This window comes from Rhipicephalus sanguineus, chromosome 7 (assembly GCF_013339695.2).
Source record: "Rhipicephalus sanguineus isolate Rsan-2018 chromosome 7, BIME_Rsan_1.4, whole genome shotgun sequence".
Classification (NCBI taxonomy): Eukaryota; Metazoa; Arthropoda; class Arachnida; order Ixodida; family Ixodidae; genus Rhipicephalus; species Rhipicephalus sanguineus.
In genome coordinates, this window is record NC_051182.1 from 145,701,210 (window position 1) to 145,728,611 (window position 27,402).

At 46.0% G+C, this 27,402-nt stretch overlaps 1 protein-coding gene across 2 annotated transcripts; it reads left to right on the forward strand.

Moving 5' to 3' along the window:
* LOC119400181 (17-beta-hydroxysteroid dehydrogenase type 6) lies at positions 1-27,059 on the forward strand. Of its 2 annotated transcripts, none has more exons than XM_037667174.2 (5): positions 1-1,511; positions 16,563-16,775; positions 17,255-17,440; positions 23,899-24,031; positions 25,396-27,059. In XM_037667174.2, exons 1-5 carry the CDS (start codon positions 1,409-1,411, stop codon positions 25,736-25,738), a joined length of 978 nt encoding a protein of 325 aa, XP_037523102.1. In that variant the 5' UTR covers positions 1-1,408; the 3' UTR covers positions 25,739-27,059. The 2 variants fall into 2 exon arrangements, with proteins under 2 accessions (XP_037523102.1, XP_049273948.1); XM_049417991.1 differs by having other exon boundaries at positions 17,255-17,437; positions 23,896-24,031.
* The last annotated feature ends 343 nt before the right edge of the window (positions 27,060-27,402 follow it).

Below are 27,402 nucleotides of genomic sequence, written 5' to 3' on the forward strand. Positions count from 1 at the left end.
GCGTTCGCGGTCACAAAGCGAGCAAACGCCGCAGTGACGGCAAGCAGCAGAGCAAAGATCAGAGTAGACCTTGGGGGCGACCAGTGCAGACGGCCCGTGACTTGCGTCGAACGCTTCGATCATTCGAAAAGACGGTGCGTTGCCAGCAACCCATCACTTCGCCCTGACAGTTCACTTCCGCGATTGCAACATAAAAAAAAGACTCTGCTTGGAAATTTCTACCTGGACGTGACTTTCCACAGCGCTGCTGGACATCTGCGGAACATTGCGCGTTCGTCTTGGTGAGTGAGATTTCTTCGAAACTTCCTGGGAGTTCCCCTGCTGAACATCCCACCGAATGACCGAAGGAAAGGAACTGTATAAGACTGCTTCGTGGGACTAACAGACTGCTTATACATTTCAGAAAGTGCTGACGCGTCATAACCACCTGAGAAAGTGAGTCCTCGAGGAGACGGCAGTGTCTGACGATGTTGGAAAAGTCCCCAAGCTTACTCAAGACTGTCTGAAGACAGCGCGAAGCTCAAGTCGAGGACAGGTTCTTTACAAAAGCCCTGGCAACAATGTTCTCGGCCTCTTGCAAGGCTGCCTCATGTCTTCCTCAAGACCCAAGACAGAAGTAGAAGACATTGCCTGAAGACAGCAAAGACAGTGAGTTCGCTCAAATTTCGAGTTTTCTCAAGATTGAGGGCCTTCAAAGTTTTGCGAAGCTTTTAGGTACACGCCAAAGCTAACCCTCGAATTACCTCAAGATTCAAGTTTGCTCAAGACTCAAGCCTTCCGCACAGTCTTGCAACGTCGACGAAGATTCCAAGTTTTAAGGCTTCGTAAAGAAGGAAAGACAGAACTGTGAAGACGACCGGAGTGTGAAAAATCTTCCGCCTACTGGAAGAAGGAGATCCGAGGCGGACAACCAGACTCCTGAACACTGTGCAACGCAAGTTTGTGCTGGGCTAGCTTAACTGACGTTGTGTTTACAGGTGAATGACTTGGAGAGGATTGCCGATTGTCGCAACCAAAGGTGCAACTTGGATTAATCACTGACGTCAATGCAGTTACTACGCGTTGCCCTTCGGTGCACATCTCGGACACATTCGTAGCTATTGAGTACGATACTATATCTGCCAGATACAAAAGGCTGATTTGCTTTTCGAACTACCGGTGGCCCGCTATCTCGTTACGAACACTGCGCACACATGAATCGTTGTCGGTGACGGTGGTGCATTACGGGTACAATTCAGCGCGCATAAATCGTGGAACCGTTTACTGTGCATTGGATTTATGCACCGTTGGTCACTATCTTTGTGAGGACTTTGTATAATCAGGTTCGCTGCCACAGGCGAATGGAGTGTCCACTTTCTTGACTGTATATACACATCTTCAAACGAACTCTTTCAACACAGCCGTAACCATGGTAGCCGAGGAGAACGGAAAGCCGGTCAAGAACGGCTCGTTGAAGAAAAGCAACGGCTCACAAGGGAACGATGTGGTCAAGAAGGCCGTCTTCATTACGGGTGAGTGTCAGTGCTTTACATCTCCAGGCTTACATGCAGAGTCGCGCCAAATATGTGTTGCAAGATTTTGTCCGTGCTCAAAATGGCGCCAACACTGCAAAACAGCTCCGACATAGAAAAATATTAGTGAATTAAGCACTGTTTCCGTTAGTGGTACTTTCTGAACCAATTTAACGTTTGTTGGTGTCATCGTTCAGGCTTAAGGCCCCTTCAACCACGGCCACCGTGTTGTAACTCATATTGAGCGCGACTGTATACTTCCCCAGATTTTCTCTTGCGCGTTGTATGATTATAAGAGACGGCAATATGACTCCTAAAATAATTAAGCTACATTACTAATTATTTTTATAAAATTTTATTAGGTGTGATTAAGTTACACTATAAATTACAGCTGGCCGAGAGAAATGACCTTACATTGCTATTACTTCTCAAAAGTAATGAAATTAGTTTGACATTACTTAACTAATGAATGATGAACTTTCAAAAGTTCGTCATCCATGCACTAGCTCATGTACAGTTTATTTGCAGACATGTACACCGAAATCTCAGAGATCTTTGTACAACTTCCCGAGCTCGAATTTTGGCACTCAGATTAACTTGTCTGCTATTACTCTTCCCTTTTTGACCAATTTTTATATGCCATGAGGGAGGTGGACATGTTACATTCTAGTCAAAAGTAATTGAGAAAGTAACGAGTAATACTGGTGATATTACTCGCTCGAAGTAATTCGTTACAACACTAAATTACCAGCTCACGAAAGTAGTTCCCAACACAGAAAGACGTAATTCAATTGCTGTAATTTCATTACTCCAAATTCATTATATACTGCTAAGTCTGATAAAGATTGGTATGCGAAAATTTTCAAAATTCTCCATGTTTTGTTTTGCGCGTTGCTGCCACAACGCGTTCGTGTCTGCTAAGATATATGGATGAATTTTTCAGGATAACCTTGGTACGATTCTCGCTTTTCTCTCTCTATTCAGACTCATCACTTTATGCGCATTCACAGTTTTCAAGAGTAGCCCAAGTAATTTACACTTGCAGACGGCTTTTATGCCGCACTATCGGAAGACTGATTCAAATTCATCAGACCTCTTTCTTACTTTATTTATGCGCCTTGATCAGCCACATCAAGGAATGAAGTTTTAGTATTAAAAAATTAACACAGCTTGCACTAATTCGCGCAAGGCTGGGTCACAGCAGAGCTAGTGGGCACCCAGCTGGTCTTGGCTTGGCTAGGCTTTTACCCTCTCACCTCTCTCTTTCCACCCCTTGCTATACTATACTATACTATTCTATACTATACTATTTTATACTATACATAGCTATGCTCGCTCTCTTTTTCTTTTTTATCTCTGTTTATCTATATTTCTTCCTTTCTTTCTTTCGCTGTCTATTTATTTCTCTTAATCACTCTTTCTAACTTTCTTTCTCTCTCTCTCTCTCTTTATTTCTCGCTTCTTCTTTCTTTCGGTCTCCTCTCTGTCCCTCATTTTCTTTGTCTTTCATTCTTTGAGTCTCTCTCTTTCTCACTTTCTTTCTCTTACTTTCTATGCTATGCTTTACTCTCTACCCTCCTCTTTCCCCCTCCTTTCCCTCCTCCTTCCCTTCCTCCTCACTCTCGTCTGTCCTCCTCACCCTCACTTCCCTTTCCCGCCCCCTTGCTTTACTACACTATACAAAGCTATTATGATGTTATGATCTGCTAGCCAAATCGGCACACGTGTTCTGGGAACCAAGCAGAAGAGGAAGAAGAGGACGAAGGTGAAGAAGCGGATGACGAGAACGCGTGCCGGTTCACCATTATGATAATTTTCTATATACGACACACAGCAAACCTCCACCAACAGCTCTGCTGTAAAATGTCTTACGGGCCCCACCCAGCGCCTTAGTATACTCTGGGATTCACAGAAGTACTGTAGACAAGCCTTTCCTGCTGAAAAGGCTACAGGTCTTTCTTCCCACAAAAACCGCCATTTCCTAAAAGGTGGGCTTTTGCGAGCGGAATACTGCCGATGCTTTGACTGTCCAATAGTACTAAAACAATCTCTTCGCAGTGCTTTATACGAAGGCCTAGATTAGCCAAGCGTCTCAATTATCGCCACCACGAATATTTTCTAAAGTGTCTGCTGTGTCTAATGGTTGTGCATTTAGTTATACATAAGTATATGTATAACATACACTTATGTATCGCTGTATGAATAACCAAGTGGAAAGTAGGATAGGTTTCAAACAGGAGAAAGTGCCTCAGAACAGGCTGGCCGACGTTTCGATAGGTGGACCTATCTTTGTCAAAGGCGCCTTGTCATCCTAGGCGTGTTAGTTTTAAAGGGTTAGTGTTGACGTCATGTCCAGCGGTGAGCGACAAGCGCCATCGCTGGACATGACGTCAACACTAACCCTTTAAAACTAACACGCCAAGGATGACAAGGCTCCTTTGACAAAGATAGGTCCACCTATCGAAACGTCGGCCAGCCTGTTCTGAGGCACTTTCTCCTGTTTGAAACCTATCCCACTCCGTGTATCCATCTGTCGGCTCCCTTCTTGACAAGTGGAAAGTAGTAGTCATGGACCAGAAATGGTGACAACTCCTTAATTTATTTTTCATTGAAATCAAAAATGAGAGGTCGCTATAGTACTGTCTATAACCATATCTATAAGCTCGACCATAGAGGAGGCGTAGGCTCGACGCAAGCATATGGTTTCCATTCCCAGGATTTGGAGACATCTCAACGTAGCGCCATCTCTCGGCAGCAGCAACGGCGTCCTGCCATAACTGAATGGGAAATAGGCGAAAAAAAAAAATCATATCTCTTGAAAAAAGCTAGTTATCAAAAACGACTCCGGGTTCTATACAGCAGAGACCTACTGGGACATTTTGGCAAAATTGCAGTAGCGCACTATAAGACGTGTGGCTTCCCAGGACAATTGAACACCGCCCATTGGAAACACATGGGGCCCCATTGTTAAATATTAAACGCTCTGGGAAGCCACGCGGTTTGTACTGTGATACTGTAATTTTACTAGAATATTCAAATAAGTCTCGGCTGTATAGAAACGAGAGTCGTTTTTGATAACTAGCTTCTTTCGTCAGATATGATTTTTTTCGCCTATTTCCCATTCAGTTACGGCAGGCCACCGCTGTCATCGACCAGAGATGGCGCTACGTGCACATGTCCCCAAATCCTGGTCGTGGTGACGGTACTAGCAATGTTATCTAAACTTGAGTGCAACAGCCGGAAAGGGACTGAGTAGCATTCCTTTGCACGCTGTCAATGCGACGCGAAAAATTGAAATTGCAACTCGCCTATACGGCTAATGTATATCACAGCGCTGATTTCGACGTCACGAGGGTGAAATTTGTTTAGTTTACACAATGCATACCATAAACCAGCGGTCCAAGCTAAGAGGACACTGATTCGCCCAAAACGCATCAGCATAATAATGGATCGAGTACAAGTACGTATACGTTAATTGTATAGGGAGAAAATGTAAAAGATATCATTGTAATAATAATAATAATAATAATAATAATAATAATAATAATAATAATAATAATAATAATAATAATAATAATAATAATAATAATAATAATAATAATGACTCCTCAATTATTCGTCATAGAGTGTAACCCAATGTCATTGTAACGCTTAAACAATACCCCTCGGCGTAGGTTCGAGTGAACAGGAAAATATATTTAAACATGTTTAAACACGTCAATTCGTGCAGAGTAATTGATTAATTCACTGAGTAATTGATTGAGCCGATACACACGTCTGGTGTGTGTCGTTAATAGCCTTGTAGTGAAAAGTAGCCGAGAGAGTTCATTGCCAAGGAGAAGCGGAGGTGGTAAAAAAAATTCCGGTAATAAATCTACCCACGTAGTTCGCAATGTATCTAGGTATATCCCATTACTTCTATTAAGAATACCCATGTTCGTGCTAATTTCTTTAGTATTTGTACATTTTTTTTCTTTCTCGGTGCCTTTATCGTCTCTAGGCCTGTAACAACACCGGTAATTCCGGTGATTAGTCCTCTGTTTCGCAAGATGCCCATAGGCGATACTTACCGCCGTTGACAGAGCAATTACGATAATTAACTCATTATCATGAAAATGTGATACAGGGATCTCGTAAGCGTTCGTGCCGGTGCGCACATCGAGCGAACCCAGTTCATAATGCCCCAACGAGAGTCTACGAGCGGTTGACGCAACTGGAATCGACAGGATGTATACATCATGCTGGCTAGGCCTTTCCAAGTATACCGCTGCGGCTATATTTAGGCACTTGAGTAGATGGCACGATTTCTTGAAGAGGTTGTACGGCTCTGCAGTTTACATTGCACGGGCTTCACGAAATGATCGGCTTGCGAGCTATTATGAGCCCTTTAAAAGCAAACTTGTGCCGACCATAGACGGCTAATAGACGTCTTGTAGACGTTTGCGCGCTAGTACAACCGCACTGTCTCTTTATGGGGAACTGTTTAAGAAAGCAACACGTCTAGGTATAGAGCAATTTTATAGCGTCAGGCAAATTACCCGAGTAAGTGAATATTATTTACAGGGAAATCTCAACGTTCCGACAACTTCAGAGCCAAGAGTTCTTAAAGATATCGTCTTTTCTCCCCGTCACAATATTAAAAAAAAAAAAAGGATGAATGAAGAAAGTGTACCATTGGTAATTCGTCACGTTATAACCTTGAAGCTATATAGTGATGAAAAGTGCACAATTAAGTGGATTAACTTGTTTAATTATTCTTTTTACGACAGGTACTGCTATTACGCAATTGAAGCCGAAAAACAGGCAATTCTTATCCGTTTTGTAGGAATTCTGAGGCTGCCACCGACATCGAGGTATATCTGCTGCCACAAATGCGCAACAAAGACGTTTAAGTCAACATGTGAAGGATAGATGTTCATATTAGGGTCGTCACTAACTGGGACTGGCACGCAACTTTTACGGTACTTTTCTTTTGGATCGATGCCTTAAAAAACAGCCGCTTAGACCGCATATGCACCTACAAGCGATTATTCATTTTAGTATCAAGCAATTTCCTCATGTGCTCTCTATAAAGTCAACAACTAAACAACCAAATCCTGCAACTTCGCTAATTGCATATTTCAGTGTTATTTACTGTCATGCAAGTAAAGTTCACCAGTTCGAGTAAGCCATCTTGAATAGCTTACAAAATAGCCCTTTACTTTACTGGTTTATATAATTTGACCAAGCATTGCTTTAAAGTAGATATTTTTTCTCGTTTATGTTCATTTTTTTGCTGTATAGGTTTTGTGAGCGCATGCGCAGTTCTTTTCGCTATATACCCACCTTTTTGAAATAAGTTGAAGGTAAAGGGCACTCTCTCCTTTCGTCTTTTTGTCTACACAGACCTAATTTTGTTAAATATCGTTCGACACTCCAGTTTTTTATGAAAAACGTTTTCTAATGTAAAATTAGCCACGTAGAATACATTTCGCGTTTTCTTGACGCGCTTGTAAGCGTACTCTAAAATATATTAATAAAACTATGAGACCACAACTAAGTAGGTGACTTTTTTGCTTGATATGAGCTTCCAATGTAAGTAGAAAATGTAAATAGAAACGCGTACTCATTACAATAACGCCAAACAACATTAGAAATTAGGTTTGTTAAGCCCTGAATAAATAATGTATAATCAAAAGTCACTCATTATTCCGAATTAATTACTTGAAAGGACGTTATACTAAAACACTAGATCAACTTAGTAGCGTGAAGTGCCTGGTCACGAAAAAAAAAATTCAGTTATATTATATTTCGAAGAAAGGTTGGTTAGTGGTTGGGAAAATGATGACGGACAAAGCCTAATAGTTTTGAATTTCGCACCGAAACACAGATCAGTTAGGTTAGGGTAACGTCGCAGATACCTCGGTATTTTCGCAAGCTTCGATCTTTTCTGAGCCGATAGACCGTGAAACTAAAAACAGGAATCTGTATAGATGAAATGTTGACTGAGAGCCTGCGAGTCTGTATTACAGATGTTGAATGAATAATGAGATGACGCAATCCGCCCATCAACACACACACAATACATAATGCACCCACAAGCTTGTCTATATATCCTTTATTTGTCCATATCTGTTTACACGTGTTTCGCTTTCAACCTACCTCAATGACTCGTTGAATACATCGCTATGCTGCAGGCGGTACACGAAGTACCGGGTTCGACTCTCCGCTTTTTTGGTTGCATTTCGATAAGGAATTTAGAGGTCAATATGCCTCGTGTACCGAGCAAAACGTTGGAGAGCTTTAATGAAAACCAGGTGATAAACACTTCACCAAAAACTTTTGGTATAGTCACAATTTAATAGTTAGAATTCTAAAAGGGTTCATGCATCATGCATTAAATGTGCACAGTCAGCTAAACCTCGTTCAAATATCCCCGTATTTTATAACTTCTAAAACTGAGCACTGAATGCATGTCAATGTATACCACAGGTGGCCAAATATATTCCGACCTCTCAGATGACGCCAAACTTCGTAAACTGAACTAAATCATTGCATATTTGTTGATTAAGTTGTTTATGCCTTCCAAAGCTTCAACTAAACACTGCCGAAGGCGGTCGCACCAGAGTTACTTTTATCAAAAAGAAGGCTTAACACTATAGGCAGCACCCGCCGGAAGCAGAACGCTTTTTTCTCGGCAAAAAAAGCTATCGTTCTTTGGCCAGAGCTGCCTTATATCTCCAACATCCCGCGGTATTCCGCTGTCGGTCCGCGAAATGCCGAAGGACTTTCGTCTCTATCAATATTCGTTCGCACGGCAGAATAAGACGGAAACTATCATGAACCTCGAGGGCACAGTTCTCAGAGCTCCCATCAAAACAGGACAGAAGACCGGCAAGATAAATAAAGACAGAAAAGAAAATCTGTACGAGGACAAAACAATGCAAATCCGACCCCTTCGTTCTACAGTACACCGCAAGATGCGTCAACTTTAATAAGAAGAATAAGTTAACAAGAAAAAAAAAAAGAAAGAGACAAGGTTAACGGATGTTTCACGGGAGATGCGTGCCGGTGTTTCCGGCGCTAATATCTGCGCACCACCGACGGATGGGTGAGGAAAATGGGCCGGAACGGAATTCCAAACAGGAAGTGCCAAGGTGTCATGTACGCGCAAAACCGTGTTGCGAGGCGTGCAACTTGCTCGCATCGTCCATCCTTTTCTTGCGGAACAAATAAGACCGTAGATACGTTGCGGTTGCACATAGATGAGTCAAGATTGAAACTTTTGCAGCGTGCACGAATTATAACCCCAGTGATTCGGTTGTTTCGGTGGCCATGGTTCGAGTTCCGCTTGCTATCACCGACTATCAACAACTATCACCATGCAACCACGACCAAAAATATCATTTGGACATTTTGGAGAGTTTCTGGACGTTATTCTCGCGAAGTCTACAGAATGTCTGCCGATGATATCCTGTAGACGTGCGAATTCCATCTTACTGTCGACTAATAAGCGCGCGACATCCGAACGTCGCATAACCACTGACACTCCAGTGTGCGAGGCATTGCTAGACAATAAAGTTACACTCAATACGTCTACAGCTCGTCTTACAGAAGATTACTTTTAGACGTATTACACTTTAATGTAAACTAACAGCACGCTACAGCAGAACGTCGCGTGACCACTGACGATCGATCGGGCTGCTTCACAAAATATCAAGATGCTTTAGTCCACAATAAAGTGTGAGCTAGTACATTTATAGGCAGTATTTACCACCTGGCCAAATTAAGTGGTCCGGCTGCGTTCTGTTACGAGTTGGGACGGTGTCGGCTGCGTTCTATGCTCGGACGGTGTCTAGAAAACTCTTGTGAGACTTATTGGGATGTGCACAGACTGTCGATAACCATGGCCTGTGGATCAATCCCACTCAAAAAGTGATGTATAATATCACAAAATTCAAAGTAGAAAGGTATAGGAAAATGGTCTAATGCGTGCTGTAAATATATGCCGAGCCATATATGCTTAGCGTAATACTCCATATGACGACATTGTTGAATGATATGAATCAATTCACACGCACAGCACAAGCAAGCACATTATTTAAAAAGGGCAAGCAGTAACGAGTAACAATATAAGGTGTCTGGTAAGAGGCTTGTCTGTGTTAAAGACGCAGATTGGGTAGGTTGCACGACAAAGCACTATAGAAGCGACACTGTATCCATAAACATCTTTTGAGGGCAACGAAATTCAACAAAAAGACATGAGAATAATCACAAAAGTTTTCACGAAGTTTTTTAAGGGATTCATCTCAGCTATTTCCAAATAATGTATACTAACATTATTGAAACAACATGCTCGGACGTCTGTAGTCCACTGAAGAATTAGCAGGCTGTTTTAAAATATCTGTCAACGTTTTTGGAACAATGTGCTCACAGTACTGTATACAAGACGTATTGACTTCCGCTGATGAACATCATCATTATGGGACTGCCGATACGTATAATGCACATCGAAACTTCGCTGCGTACAAAAAAAAAATTTAGTCGTGTATAAAGCTGTATAGCAGACAATGAAGAACGCCGGCTAGCGCGTATTTCGTCTAACCAGAGAAAAAGAAACAATGCACTAACCAGCTTCTGATTAGCTGTTATTAGGCGACACCAAAAGCTTTGTTCCCAACCACAAAAAAAGAGTGAGTTTCAGACAAACTTACTTTTATGTTCGTTTTATTCTGAACCTCAATTCTATTGTACAGTGACGTAGATCTCATGAGAGAGAGTAGGTAACCTTGACGTTGCCCTGAAGACACTTGCCGTAGCGTGACTTTATACTAGCATCCGTCAACTCCGCGTCATTACAACACATTACGAATTGCAAATGCGGGGCGTCTGAGCGCAAATGGGCAGACGCTGCAACCTTCCCACGGAGCTTCCCACGTTTGCGTGCAGCGCGCAATTGGTGACGATAACCACACCTTAACTACAGGTAGCCACTGTATACTTTAGCCAAGCTGTAATCGGAATTTCCCGAGTGACAGAAAGAAAAAAGCAAGATCCTTGGTTTCGTAAGTAAACGGGAAGTCCGTCCATATACTTTGTCAGCTTAGATAAGGCTTAGGTTAGCACGTAAGCTTAGGTTTGCAGGCAGAGTGTGAGGAGGAAAGACGCGAAGTTTCACTCGCAATAATCGTAAACCGTAGCGTTTTGTACCAGGTATTATAGGGCAGGATATTAACGACCGTCGTGAAATGTCCCATCATGCGTGAAGCCGTTCACTTATTGTTCCAAGAATCAGAAAACGCTAGGGCTCATGATGATCGCGAGCCCCCCCCCCTGTTAACACTGCAGTATCACAAGGGGGAAAATGCAAACATGGCAGAGTATTATTGAGCATCTAAGACCTTACACAAAAGCTTTTGCTTAAGATGTAAAGCAAATTTGGTATTGAAACAACAAACGACACTCTCAGAGTAAAGTTTCTGACAAAGAACACTCAAGACGACACTCCGCGAGATTCCGATGGCTCCCACGTGACCTAAAAGTTTTTTTTTTCTCTCCGAAATATCCTAGTAAGATGCTGTTTTTCAATGCACGAAATCAGCACGATTTTTTTTTTCCGAATACATTCGACATGGTCGCCAAATTGGCTGGGACGTTCGGCGCGGAATGACCTTTCTGTATTTCTCTTTTTTCCTTCTACGAGCCTACCCTGACAGGTTCTCCAATGATGCGCAATAAAAAACTCACCGCATCGACGGAGAATATAAATAGCCCGACTCTCTAAACAACCTGCCTCCTAATATTTTTATCGAATTATCTTCGCATCTTCCGCTGTCACGGTGCCCTTTCAACGAGTCGCATCGTTATTCACCGAGCAAGAAAGGCGTCGTCTCTTCTTCGTCTCTTAACGACGCACTTCCTTCTCGATTGTCCATTCCGCTCGATCGCCCGGATGACTGGTTCTCGCGCGCGACGCCTCCGGCATTCAACTATTCCTCACTAATAAAAAAAGAAAAGAAGAAATAGAAGTTAACACGCCGTCAACACATTGTCTCCTCCGGGGGACGACCAGCCAAGGTTGTTGAAGCATTCTATTCTTGATTTGTTTGTCGGTGCAGTTGTGTGCATGCATGCGTCTTTGTTTCTCTCTCTCTCTCTCTCTCTCTTTCTTTCTTTCTTTCTTTGCTGTATCTTCATCTTCTTGCCTATGTTCTTTTTTTCCTATCCTACGTACTATTCAATAACTTTATTACGTATCTTTCAACCAAGATTTCTTCAGTTATTGTTTTTCGTCCTACTGAGTTCAAAATATTTCCTTTCTTTCTTTCCTCCTCTGTTTTATTCATCCACTATGTTCCTTCTTTTTTTTTTCGTATTAGTCCACTCATTGAATTCCTCCTTCGTAATATTTTAATGGTTTTTAAATGTGTGTCCTCCTTTCATTTTTATTAGTTTGTTTATTTGTTCCTTTAGTTAAAAAATTCATTTTTTTTATTCCTCTATTTCCGTCGTCACTTCTCGCCTTCTTTTTTCTCTCCTTTTTTATTTAGTTCTGAAATCTTTTCATCATTTCAGACCTTTACTCAGTCTTTCTGTCCTTCACGTGTAACTTTTGTCCTTACTTACTTCTTAAACGCTGTCGAACTTTTTCCCTTTTTTTCTACATTTCAAGTCTTCTCTTAATTTTGCTCTTTTCTTGCTCTCATACCTTTCTTGCTTACCTCTTGTTTGAATTCTGCTTGCCCGAAAACAACCTTGAGTGGCCTATTCTTCTACGCAGGTTCCTGGTCGGCATCCACTCTTTCCTTTCCTTTTTCTTTTTCTTTTTATATCTTCGCTTCATGTCACTACGAGCCGCCAAACCAGGCGTAAACTCCTACGCGTCACTCAAGCGCATGCGCAAAGCCGACACTATACACTGCCCACGGCTGTATACCGTCATGCAGCGCGCCTTTCGCGAAACGCTAGTCACGCGAATAAAGGATTTGGCTCGGTTTCTTCTTTGTTATTCAACGTGCAACTCGCGACGACGTTCGAAAGATAAAGCAAAAAGATGAAAAAAAAAATAAAGACTCGCGACCGATTGACCTAGAGACATGATTTCAGTCTGTGTTCATACGCGGGCTTCTGTTTTCTTTCTTGTTTTGTTTTTCAGTTCTATGTCGTAAATTCCGTGAGTAGTGAGCATGCGTCACTAGACGGTAATATGTCAAGGACAGGTTTTGCCCACTGACGATATACACAGAAAGACGTGTCGATCCGTGTATTAAAGAGCACTCGTGTCTTATGTCGTGCGTGCCTCACAGTCGCGTCCTGGTTTTGGCATGTAAAAACCCCGGTAATTGGTATTAGTATCTATAAGGATTGTTGCCACTGGCGTAGCCAGGAGGGGAAGGGGGGGGTGAAACCTCCCCGAAAATTTTTAGTTTTGCATGTGTATATATACACGCGCACATACAAACGCACGCATGAACATACATAAAGTATGGTTGAACCCCCCGACCTACGGAAAAATTTGCGGCTGTACCCCTGATTGTTACGCTACACAAGAATCATGATAGTTCTAAAGGGACAAAGTGATGAGTCCTGCGGTAAACAAGGACATGGTAAAATGAGTTCGTACAAGGATTAGCTTTAAGAAGTTCAGTTCGCAAATATTCAACAAGCCATCATAAACGCATGGCTGAAGACACCGACATTCCAAATAACTTCGAGGTTTTTTTTTTTCTTGGTTCTTAGCACCAACGACAAAACCGAAAAACAAACAGGTTTGGTCTTCGCACATGCGCGTTCCGCGCCAGGCGCTACAGGATCAATTACATTTAAGTGACAAGAGAAGTCCGCATGATAAAGGCATTGTGTGGGTTGGAGCCATTGCATGTATACTCTCGTGGTAGAGATAATAACCCCGATGGCTAAGGGCAAATGGGAAATAGATACGGTGTTGTAACCCGACACGAGGTCATATTATTAGCAAGTGCAACCAGAGGGCTATGCCAGAATGAAAATAAGAGCAGAGAAGAAGAGAGTCCAATGAGCACCAGCGCAACTGGAAAACGATAAAAATGTGAATATTGGAATGTGAATAATGGAAATATTGTTTCGTGGACTGATAAAAAATGAAAGTCATTGGTCTATTCAATCGCCATTTGCGACATGTCAAGTTCGCCTGGGGCTTGATACGAAGATAACGGTAACCGTTGCACCACAACAAGATCAGTAATGACGTGTCATAATCTGAGAGCCATGTATTTGCACAGCACAAAATTGATGAGGGCAGATGAAAGGACACAACACTAGCCCAAGCTACCGTTCTATTGAGAATCATGACCATTTATATATTGCGTAATTTATAGTTCATAGGCATCACAGCACAAACGTATAGAAGGCACAGAGAAGACACGGGACAGAGTGATAACTTCAAAGTGTTGAAGTCAGTGCTATGCCCCGTGTCTTCTTTGTGTCTTGTTACGCTTGTTATGTTATACCTGAGAATCATGCATCACCAACTAGCCTGCCAGCAAATGTTACTGACGTAATTTATATCGCAAGCCAACGAGGAACATACAGAAAGTGGTCTTTCGGGAGATCATTATTTATGCGATATTATATGTATAGAAATCAACATTGTCACGGAGAGACGAAAGATCAAGACGGTGAAGGAAGGAGAACATCTAGAGAAGCTGGCATGTGCACGATTGTGTTGGGCAGCCATCTTGACTCTCTTGACTTCGTGTAGTAGACAGAATAAAGTGTGGATTAGGGTGAATTAAGGTGAAAGGGAAACGACACGTGGCCTCGAATGCGCTTGCTGAACACGCGGAATCTACGGGCCACAATAACGACTGATTAAGAGCACGTGTTTTAAGCCAAGGACACGAAGCTTACGTCACGTTTTCGTCTAGAATACTTGCCCATTCAGACCATGGCGCACACGCTGAATAGGAATGAAGCGTTCTTAAATACGCTGCGCATCTTTCAGGGGCATATTATTGCGAAAAAGGCACCGCATGTCAATTAACAGTGAATCAAATGTCGAAGTGAATTAAGTTACATGACACGTGAGCTAACAATGAATCAAATGTGAATGTGAATTAAGGTGAATTAAAGGTGAGCCATATGTGAATTAACACCTCGGCGACCAATTCTAAGCAACTAGAACCTACCAATGGTGATGCATAACACACCTCGGGTTAGTTGTTTGTTCATCATCACAATGCACATACATAGCGCACACTTCACGAAGACAGAAACAAGGAACACGAGCGCCTGTGTCTCGTGTACCTTGTTTCTGTCTTCGTGAAGTGTGCGCCGTATTTGCCTTGTGATGGTGATGCCTACACGACCGATAGAGAAACAGCGAAAGGAAGCAACAATGAAATCGAGTGAGGACGTCAAAGTGAGTGCCTCGTGAGTCGTGAGAGTATATATTTTCACCTGGTTTCTCCTTAGCGACAGCTAAAGGGACTAGATTAGATTTTTTTTTTTTCGTTCTTGGTTTAGGCTCGCGGCATGCGTCGCACAGGCATGAGGCAACGGCGCAGTATAGAAACCATGCACGACCCCGCTATAGGTGCCCGTCTACCCCATCTCAGACTCATTTCGACAAACGATCGCTGCATGCAAACCCGCGAGCAAAGCGATTTCTCGTGACGCGCCGTGTGTGGGCCAGTGTATAATGACCACTTCCGACAACAGCTCGTCGAGGTCTCAGGCCAGTGAAGCCGCAGTAAAGGCCGGCACGACTCCCTTTACACACAGTGTATACGGCTTCGTCATTCACTGGTCCGCTACGTGTTTTCGATGGAGGACGAGGGTTTACTTTTTGCTTTCTTTCGAGGTTAAGCGTGCGGTGAAGCCATTCAGGGTCTGAGGAAACGCACTCAAGTTTGTCGACGCAAAGCGTTCCATGGCCACTTATTGACGGGCGAGCGCCACGGTTCATTTTTGCTCTTTCATTCAGTTAACATTGGCCAACGACAGTCATATATTGAGCTGAGACGCCCATTTAAGGCCTGCGCATATCACGCAATGAAAACTTCTGCAGCGAAGCCGTAGAAATGGGGGCGGTCCATGAATGCGCAGAAACTATAGTGAAGCAATGCTAGCATACGTTACCTCGAAGGGTCCTTTTGGTCAATATATATATATATATATATATATATATATATATATATATATATATATATATATATATATATATATATATATATATATATATATATATATATATATATATATAGCTATGGATGACACCCGCCGCAGCATGAATCACTGCCCGTAAAATGATTGATGTGTTTTAGTATCCTTTAAGCTAACGTCAACAAACGCAAATGTGATGATAGAGAAATCAAAAGTTACTATAGAAGACACTTCGATAGATCCCAGCCATGGGCATCGGCTGAATGGTGCAGAAAGGGCACCTGACCCCCCCCCCCCCTCCCCAAGGTAACACCACCAGTTGTCCGGTTGTCCCCCATCCAAACCACAACTAGGTCACTTTACCACAACAGCGCTCGTTGTCGTAATTTTGCGCCAATAGCGCGTTTACTTCGCTGCCTTTTTTATTTCTAGATTTCGGTAAAATATTCGTTAAATGTTTATATTTACAAATAGTGGCTGTTATAACGCAGGGACAAATAGAATAGGACACTATTCCGTTCGACGCACGCCAATTGGCTAGTGTGGGCTTCTGCCGGCTAGTGGCTTGGGTCGGCTGTCCATGCGTACAGGGTCAAAGGTCATGAGGCAATTAAAGGTCATTCTGCCACATTTCTCTTGCAATTACTGCTAAATTGTTACTGTTTTTTTTTTTTTTGACTAACGTGGGATGCAATGTTGACGGCGCAGAGCTTGGAAGACTAGAGAAGTCTGGTAGACCAGGCACGGGACGCGGCATTAACCAACGGCTTTGTGGACTGAGAAAGCTCGGGCGAAGGAAGAACACTTTCGTGCTGTTTCTAAAAATAAACGCTTATTCCTCCTCAACCATTACGCGCACTTAGTTTACTTGCTTCTGACGTAAAAGGAATATTGTACATTGGCGTTCCGTGCGTTCTTTTCTGTGCGCAGGTTGTGACACGGGTTTCGGCCACGAGCTCGCCAAGCGTCTGGACGCCGCGGGTTTCCAAGTGCTCGCGGGCTGCCTCAACCCATCCTCAGAGGGTGCCACCATGCTCAGGGACTTTTGCTCGGCCTCGCTGCGCGTCCTGCACCTGGACGTGACGCGCGAGGAGCACTTCCGGCGAGCCTCCAAGACTCTGGCCGCCGAGCTCGGACCCAGGGGTGAGCGGTATAGAAAAAAGCCATGGCCTCATTGATCCTCGTGATGGCGGCTGGAGTAAAGTGCAGGTTTATCACGGCACAAAAAGATAGGCCGAGTACATGACAAGGCTTACGCTGCTCATGTGTCTGTCTCTTATACCACGAAGAGTTTGCTCTTCTTTTATACGTCACCAACATGAACCAACTAGCATGTACGGTGTCGAACCTTCGACCTTTGAAGTATAGGGGGACTCGACCCCCGAACCTTCCAAGTGTTCAGGGCATCGAAGTCTTGGCCTCCAAAGTATAAAGAAACTCGCACCCCAAACCTTACAAGTCTGCAGAATATCGAACCCTTGACCCCCGTCTCTTCAGAATTTATGCCCCGTCCACGTCTCTTGAGAAAGTGACGTGAACAGTTGTGCTTGTGACGTCATCCCTCGCTTCCTCTCCCATCGCCTCGCGGACGGTTCGTCATGCTAAATCATGGTCTCTCGCAGGGCTCTGGGCGGTGGTTGCCAACGCGGGTATGATGAGCGCCGGCGAGCTGGAGTGGGGAAGCCTGGACGCTGCCCGCTACCTGTTCGAGGTGAACGTGTTCGGTGTCGTGAACACGGTTCGAACCGCGCTACCTTTCCTGCGCCGACAGCCAGGATCCAGGGCCGTCATCGTCGCCAGTGTAGCTGGTAGGTGCCACCCCTTTCGCTGACTACTTCCCTGTTGACCGAATTACGGGTTCTTAAAGCTTTAGAACCTTAAAGGGGCACCGAGACGAAAATTTTCAGTTGTCGATTTTTTTTTTTGCCTCAAATGAAAGACGAAGTCCTCAGGAGCCTAGAAAATGTACTGGTAAGCGTGAATGCACCCCGAAAAAGATAATTAATAATTACAGTATGCCTTTAAAAGCTAGTGCCGCTTCCTGCTGTACCCTGACGTCACGACACTGTATGAGCTTCTCGGCACGTGCTCGCGCAAAATATCGTGACGTTTCCACGGCTGCTCCGCTGCGTGGCTTCTTTGGTGACACGTAAGCGGCCATTTTGAATGTTTTTGGTGACGCACAAGCGGTCATATTGTATGTTTTGGTACCTCACAACTGGTCAGCTATCACAACTTAAATGACCAGCATGGGTTCCCAGATCGTGTAATCGCATTGTTCCATTGGCTCATCTCTGAAACCCGTCCTAGCGGCAGTTGCGAATTCAATAGTCTCACACAGCTCAGGGGTATTGAACACAGGTACACACTAGAAAATGAACATGCATTAAGGTGAATGCACTATAGTTAACTGTAAAACAATCCATATATATATATATATATATATATATATATATATATATATATATATATATATATATATATATATATATATATATATATATTGTCACGAGCGGAGAAGGGCAGCAAACGACGAAGACGAAGTGCTGGGCGGAACGCGCTTGGACTGCAGCAGCGTTGTATGCTTTTACAGTCAAATATACCCTGTGTATATAGTTTCTTCCCCGTAACATCTTTGGTGGAGGTGCGGGGTACGACTCGCTACAAAGCACCAGGAACTGGATCTTCGCAGCGGACGGCGCGTTGCAGCTGCCACGATGACGGACCAAGCGACCCAGTGTGAACAAGATCCGTCAGGCCCACAGCCGATCGTTGTGGTGCACCCCCGTGATCCTGGCACGTTCAACGGCACAAGTGGCGTGGACGTCGACGACTGGCTGGCTCTGTATGAGCGCGTCAGCAGCAGCAACCACTGGGACCCAACGCTGATGCTGGCCAACATCCTCTTCTACTTACGTGGCACTGCAAAACTCTGGTATGAGACGCATGAAGAAGAGTTGACAAGTTGGGATGTGTGCAAGCAAAAATTACGCGATTTATTTGGGAAGCCTATCGGACGACAAGCAGCTGCAAGGAAAGAGCTCGCAACTCGTGTCCAGACTTCCACAGAGCCGTACATCGCGTACATCCAGGACGTGTTGGCTTTGTGCCGCAAGATAGACAAGGACATGCCTGAAGAGGACAAGGTCGGACACATACTAAAGGGAATTGCCGACGACGCCTTTAATTTTCTGCTGTGCAAGGATTGCTCGACTGTGGAGTCAGTCATTGCAGAATGTCGTCGCTTCGAACAGGCAAAAAGTAGGCGCATCATTCACCGGTTTGACCGTCTTCCCAACACGGCGGCTACGTCCTCCTGCGAAGATTTACCCACGCTACATCAACCAGCAGCTCCGGAAAACGTCACCAGGATTGTCCGTCGCGAACTCGAGGCTATGGCTCCTGTTCCTGTTATGTCCAACGACAACACTACCGGAAGCAATCTCGCTACTGTTTCATTAATACAGGCCGTGGTGCGCCAAGAGATCGCGAATATGGGCATTTCACCAAACCTTCAAAGTGCCAATGCTACTCCCAACTCGGCTTCTCCAGTCGTTGCTGCTGCTACTCCGACCCTCCCCTCCGCGCCGCGACGAAACCCAGCCGTATGGCGTACACCTGATGATCGGCCCATATGTTTCACGTGCCATCGGATAGGACACATAGCCCGCCATTGCCGCAGCCGTTGGACCTCATCACCTCGACCAAGCTTCTACAATTGGGGATCCCGCTCCGAACGTGCGCCATATGCTCCGTCCTTTCGTGCTGAGACAAGTGCGGAACGTTTTTCAGAACATCGAACCAGCCGATCGCCATCGCCCCAGCGTCGCCAGTCCCGCTCGCCCCAACCTCGCCGCTCTCGGTCTCCCTTTGACCGCCACTCGGGAAACTAGCCGGTGCAGCCCCCGGAGGTGACGCTGCATACACGACTTGGACTGAAAAACCTCTCGTTACTCCGGACAAGCGACGTAACCTTCTCGAAATTCTCGTTGATGGTTTACCTGTGACTGCTCTTATAGATACCGGTGCACAAATATCTGTCATGAGCTCAAACCTCCGCCGCCGCCTCCAAAAAGTTCTGACGCCCGCGATTGCTCCTACCGTCCGTATAGCCGATGGGAGTACTCCTGCTGTACTAGGAATGTGCACTGCGCGAATCACAATTTCTGATCATCACACGTCAGTTCTGTTTGCTGTACTAGAAAATTGCCCTCATGACCTCATCCTTGGTATTGACTTTCTTACCACACACGCGGCGCTTATCGACTGCTCTGCAGGACTTCTTCGGCTAGAACTCCCTTCGTTCTCAGATACCGCTCCTGCCGGCCCACCTCGTCTACGATCCCTCGAGTTTCTTCGACTTCCGCCGCAAGCCGCAGTTCAAGTCCAGCTCTCGCCATTCCCACCAGTACCCGATGGTGATTATGTTGCTGTCCCGATTCCTGACGTCGCCATGACGCGCAATGTCACGCTGCCCAACACGGTGGTGACAGTTACAGCCAATCAAACTTCTTTTCCCGTCCTCAATTTTGGCTTCTCGACGCAAGTTCTTCCTCGCGGCATGTCACTTGCACATCTGACACCACTGGCCGACCATACAGTTTCCGCTTTGACCACAGATGCGCCACCAGATTTTTCAATGCCGTCATTCGCTTCACGTTCCTCTTGCGACCGCTTCACGCCAATGATATCCGAAGAGCTCACTTCAGAGCAAGTCTCTGCTCTCCGCCGCCTCCTCGTCTCCTACCAGGACATCTTTGACTTCGGCGACCGTAATTTGGGCCAGACATCCGTGGTCACCCATCGCATTGATACCGGTGATGCTCGACCCATTCACAGACGGCCATATCGTGTGTCAGCACCGGAGCGTGTTATTATACAACGGGAGGTAGATAAAATGCTTCATAAGGGCATAATCGAACCCTCTTCCAGTCCCTGGTCCTCCCCTGTTGTCCTTGTTAAAAAGAAGGACAATAGCTGGAGATTCTGTGTTGACTACCGCCATCTCAACCATATTACCAAGAAAGATGTATATCCTCTCCCGCGTATAGACGACGCACTCGATTGCTTGCACGGCGCCAGATATTTCTCGTCAATCGACCTGCGCTCAGGGTACTGGCAGATCGCTGTGGACGACCAAGACAGAGAGAAGACTGCCTTCGTGACCCCTGATGGACTTTATCAGTTTAAGGTGATGCCGTTCGGCTTGTGTAATGCTCCCGCGACTTTCGAACGCATGATGGACTCTCTCCTTCGCGGCATGAAGTGGTCCATCTGTCTTTGCTACCTGGACGATGTTATTGTTTTTTCCACCACCTTCGAAAACCACCTTACTCGCCTGTCCACAGTGCTTGATGTTTTCCGACGCGCTAACCTTCAACTTAACTCGTCTAAATGTCACTTTGGACAACGCCAAATCTGCGTACTCGGCCATCTTGTTGACGCTGCGGGCGTGCAACCAGACCCTGGGAAAGTCCGAGCAGTTCGAGATTTCCCCACTCCCCGCTCGGCCAAGGACGTCCGCAGTTTTCTTGGACTGTGCTCCTACTTCCGTCGCTTTGTCCAGAACTTCGCCGACGTGGCCCGTCCTCTGACCTGCCTACTGAAAAAGGACGTCGCGTTCACTTGGGGCCAACAACAAGCGCACGCTTTCTCATCCCTCGTTGCCATCCTCACCAACCCGCCAGTTCTGGCACACTTCGACCCTTCTGCCACTACGGAGCTTCGTACCGATGCCAGTGGCCACGGTATAGGCGCAGTGCTTGCACAACAGCAACAGGGCATGCACCGCGTCGTCGCGTACGCAAGCCGCCTTTTGTCGCCATCGGAACAAAATTATTCGATCACCGAACGAGAGTGCTTAGCTCTCGTCTGGGCTATCACGAAATTCCGACCGTACCTGTATGGAAGACACTTCACAGTTATTACAGACCACCATGCGCTTTGCTGGCTCTCCTCGCTCAAGGACCCCACGGGACGCCTCGGTCGCTGGGCGCTACGCTTACAGGAGTACACCTTTTCGGTATCCTACAAATCTGGACAACTTCACAAGGATGCCGACTGCTTGTCTCGGCACCCAGTCGATCCCCCTGAAACGACGGAAGATGATCATGAAGCACTCGTTCTCTCCATTACAGACTTCGTCAACATGGCTGCTGAGCAACGCCGCGACTCGTCCTTGCGGCCTATTATAGATGGTCTACAATCTCCACAGCCTGACCGCTCCCTCCAGATGTTCGTTCTTCGCAACGACATCTTGCACCGCTACAACGCCCGCCCTGACGGTGCTGAGCTTCTGCTCGTTGTTCCTGTGCATCTCCGCTCGGATGTTTTGGCCCAGCTTCACGATGCACCCACCGCCGGCCATCTAGGGGTATCACGCACGTATGACCGCATTCGCCGCCGATTCTTTTGGCCTGGCCTCTACCGTTCTGTGCGACAGTACGTTGCGGCGTGCGACCTCTGTCAGAGGCGCAAGACATCTGCGCTATTGCCTGCTGGCAGTCTTCAGCCCATTGAAGTCCCAGATGAGCCATTTTTCCGAGTCGGCCTCGACCTTCTCGGACCTTTTCCCGTGTCGGCCACCGGTAACAGGTGGATTGCCGTTGCTACCGACTACGCAACGCGGTATGCCGTCACACGGGCACTCCCTACCAGCTGCGCTACTGATGTAGCCGATTTTATTCTTCATGACATCATTCTGCGTCATGGTGCTCCTCGTCAGTTGATCACGGACCGCGGCCGCTGCTTCCTATCTAAAGTAGTCGACGACCTCCTGCGATCCTGCTCGACCCACCACAAGTTCACTACAGCGTACCACCCACAAACGAACGGCCTCACCGAACGCCTGAACCGTACCCTGACAGACATGCTTGCAATGTACGTCTCTGAGGACCACCGCGATTGGGACATCAACCTACCTTTTGTAACCTTCGCATACAACTCTTCACGCCACGACACAGCTGGATTTTCACCTTTTTACCTGTTGTTTGGCTACGACCCGCCTTTACCCATGGACACCTTGTTGCATTCTGACACCGACTCATCGACTGCCTATGCTCGTGATGCGCTGGCTCGTGCTGACATCGCCCGCCAGGTCGCCCGGGATCGTTTATGCGCCTCGCAGGTTAACCAAAAGCGTGGTTACGATCGCCGACACCGCGACGTGCAGTACTCTCCGGGGTCACTGGTCTTGCTGTGGTTACCATCACGACGTGTTGGTCTATGCGAAAAACTGATGTCCCGTTATGTTGGCCCTTACCGCGTCATACGAAAGGTCACTAGCGTGACCTATGAGATCGCTCCACTCAATCCTCTGTCAGCGACAGCTTCAACCACGAGCGATATAGTTCATGTCTCGCGACTTAAACCGTACCACTCTCGCCCCGAGAACTGATCGCACCGGGACGGTGCTTCTGCCGCCGGCGGGTAATGTCACGAGCGGAGAAGGGCAGCAAACGACGAAGACGAAGTGCTGGGCGGAACGCGCTTGGACTGCAGCAGCGTTGTATGCTTTTACAGTCAAATATACCCTGTGTATATAGTTTCTTCCCCGTAACAATATATATATATATATATATATATATATATATATATATATATATATATATATATATATATATATATATTTTTTTGAAATATAAATCTCAAGGGGGGACACTTGCAAGGGGTGTCGCCCCGAGCCTGAGCACAAGGGGGTCAGGACCCCCCTGACCCCCCCCCCCCCCCCCGGGATTCACGCCAGTGACTTTGACTGCAGTGACTGAATGTGTCAGTGCAGTGTGTGTGCAGTGACTGAGTGAACGCAACGCGTACGAACGCAGAGAGAACAGAAGGAAGGAACAGGAGAGAAAGGAAAGGCAGGGATGGCGCAGGACACTGTCTATATAGTTTGCCTCAACAGTACGTGCATGCGGATATCGCTATCGCGTTCAACTCTTAAAGACAAAGCTTAAGGGTCCCCCAGCCTTTTGTTTCTGTCACTCAGTGTGGTTGTGTTTGAGCCTTTTTACCTATTACCTCAATCTCACCAGGCAACATTATGGTTTTGTACAATCGGCCTTATACGATCGACTGAGAAGAAAAAGGAAGAATGATCATGCTTTCTCCTTCTAGTGGCAAATACGTAAGTGAACGTGCGATTTTTTCATGCGAGCTCACCTTACTCCGTCACTCCCGAATAGTGACCGCGCATAGCCGAAGAGAGCGCCGTTGTAAGAGAGTCATATCAAATGGCCCCTTTTGTTTCGCACTCTCCTTCCACCAGGTCGCCTCACGTATCCTGGCCTGGCCTTCTACTGCATGTCCAAGCACGCCGTGATCTCCCTCGCCGACGGTCTCAGGCGTGAAATGCGCAAGTGGGACATCCTCGTCTCGACCATCGAGCCCGTACTTTACAGGTAAGCATATCCGGCGGGGAACGCCTCTTGACTGCGCAATTCACGAAGTACCGTAACAACCCATTTGGTTTATGTGGAAAAACCAATTAGGACGGGGCGACAATGCCAGAAGCTCTGACTATTGCCCAATCCACAATCCCTTAAACCAGCGGTCTCAAAGTCACATCAGCTACCGGGCCGCAGTCACGAAATTCAAAATTTAGTGCCGCAAAGGGCCGGAACAGTGAAAATTTGAAAACGGGGGGAAGGGGGGGGGGATTTGAACAAAATGTCAGCTAACGTTGCCATTTTAAAGAAGGTCTTTCTCATATCTCATACATGGGTCATTTCTGAAAGGGATTTGCCGTCGAGATTCGAGAAACATATCGAGACCGATCTTCACAATGACTAAAATCTGGATGCCGATCCTGAAATATAGAGTTTATGTCCCGCGGTTATGTTTCAACACAAGGTGATCGCATGGGGTGCTTCACGAAAAAAAAAAAAAAAACGCTCAAGACCAGTCACGTCAACGTAGCTTACCCGAACAAAGCGTTTTAACGACTATAGGCAATAAAATAATGCGAGCACCATTTATCAATGTCACAAGCGGTCATAAAGCCATAAAAATGTATGGGAGGAATACTGTCATATGCGTGCCGCGGGCCGCTAAAGAAAGGTAGACGGGCTGCGTGCTTGAGACCCCTGCCTTAAACAACAACAACAAACTCTGGGGATAAACGTAACAACTTGTTGCTTATGCACGTATTACTTTTATATGTGGTTTTGGTTTTTGTAACCCCTTGAAACTGACCAATATTACTTTTATTAATACATTAATAAAAGTAATACATTAATAATGTAAGTGTGAAATTTGCTAATGTTGCTTTCTTAATCAGTGCTTTCGTTTGTTTAGGTTAGACATAAAGAAATAGTCTAAATGTTTTATCACCCTGTAGCAAGTCCTGATACTTTGGAGCAAATTCTATGCGTATCTGCGTATCTGTACAAATATGCGTATCTGTACGCACCTGATGTATATTGTTATTCTGTGCTCGTAATAATTCTTTTTTTCCATTGGACCTACAAATAGCCTTCGGCTATGAGTCCAACCAGTTGTATGCAAATAAATAAATCGAACTTAATAAAAAAAACAAAGAAAAAACAATGATGAACGTGTACTGTTGTCCTTAGTCCCATTAATGTCCACGGGGTTCTATTTTGTTTTTTTCACTTTCGTATTCAGGTGAACACATTCCGATCGCTTCGAAAGCTAGTTGACACTTTTGCTAGCCCTGCCCTGCTAACTGTTTCTTAGAAGGTTGAAGTGTGGACCATAATCCTTGAGATCATAATCATAATCGCAATCGTCATTATTTCTGCAGGACCAAGATGGCGATGCCCGAGCACATCCAGTGCACGGTCGACCAGTCCTGGCAGGACACCCCGGCCTCGGTGCGCGACGTGTACGGCAAGACGTACTTCGAGCAGTTCCGATCCCGTTGCCTGGACTTCCTATCGCGGCGCTGCCGCGAAGACCTCTACGAGGTCGTCGACAACATGGTGCACGCCGTGAGCTCGCGCCGGCCGCGCCGGTCCTACTTCTGCGGTGGCGCCAAGGACAAGTTCCGATTGGCCCTGCTCCGGCTCCTCTCCGTGAACACGGTGGACCGCCTGCTCTGCTCCATCAACCAGAGTCACGTGGGCCGCTCCATATCCGACGGCTAGCTATGGGTCTCCGCACGGGTCCCCTGGTATAGCCACGGCGCAGCCTATTCCACGAGTGTGGTCGTTCCTGTGAGGGCGGGCTTAAAGTGCACCTCCTAACCACACTCATCCATAATATGCGCTGTATTTGGGCACAAGGATAGTGACATATACGTCATAGATACTCTAGGAGCTTTGCGTATGTGCATATACTATAAAAGTGGAAGGAGGAAACACATTTATTAGCACGAAAGAAGTGGCTTTGGTGCGGGACCAGCTTGTTCCGCAAGTTCCATCTAGCAGTGCTGGCTGCCCTCAGTCCAGGGCGCCGCAGGCAGTTGCCGCTCTGCGTGCCCTGTCGATCAAACTGACTTGATCGTCAAGGCTTTCGCTGGTCAGCAACTCCTCCCACCGCTCCAGACTCGCTTGGTCAATGGAGGGGGGGGGGGGGGGGCAGGCCGAGGATGGCTTGGCATGTCCATGTAGTGCGCATTAATGTTGGCTTCTCAGAGGGCATATGCGCACCTGAACGGTGAACTAAGCCCAGGGAAAATAGACATTGTCGCTAAAGAAACTTGAAGCACAGGCTTGGGCCGGAAATGTTCAAGTGGTCAGTGAAATCGATGTTGGGAGGCCATATCCTGGCTTCCCGACTGTGCCAGCTTTCAGTGCTGGCTTCCTGCCGATCTTGGCAAGGCTGATATGTGTAAGCTTCAGCACTGAATCCCTCAAGGTTCCTTATCATGTCCTCTTATCGTCTCCTCCACGAATAACGAAGCACATCGTCATCCTGTATAAGAATTCTCATTTTCCGCACTTATCGCCGGTTACTGCAGAGGATAATAAAGGAGTCTTACACCAGCGTCAAACGGTCCCTTATGATCGTGGTCGGGCCTGATCCGGATCGAACTTATTGATCACGTTTCGCTCTTTTACGCAAGCTGCAGAATGAAGCCAATAGCTGTTGAGCATTTTGATCAGGATCAGGCTTAATCGCGATCAGCAGTGCATCGTGTGGCAACGGGGTAACATTATTCCTGGGTGAAATAGGTGACTGTTGTTGTCACAAGGATTCAGTTCGAACTTATGCAACACCCAAGCAAGCTCTTTCAAGTTCGGAAAACAGTTCATTATGCCTGCCTTCTTTGATAAACGCCACACCGGGTTCTCCTATCTTCTTTACCAAACCTCAAACTAAGGTTCCTCTAGAATGTGAATGTTAGAGAGACGGGAGGGTGTTTTCAGACGTGGTGTGAACATAGCGAGTGTCTCATTCAATGACTTCCTAAGAATATGCGCAAGCCTACAGTGACCAGGCTCGTAGCCGAGGGGGGGGGGGGGGGGGGGGCTAGGGGCCCCTCCCTCCCCCGAAATTTTGGTAAGGTAGGTGTTTTTACCAAAAATAAATAATGAAAATAGGTGTTTCTCTCAAATAATCAAGCTTTTCAACAAGTGCCCCCCCCCCCCCTGAAAAAAAATTCCTGGCTACGGGCCTGACAGTGACAGAAACATTGTGGAAGCGACCTAGAATGTCCTCTACTGCTCATACTCGACTAACTACTTTGTGTAGTCTTGATGTGTCATTGATAATTTGCCGTCGCGACACCATAAACTGTCAGCCGTTTTGTCGGCAGGGCTTGGAGCGGCGTGAAACCAGAACGCTTCCTGACCTCTTTTTTTTTTCT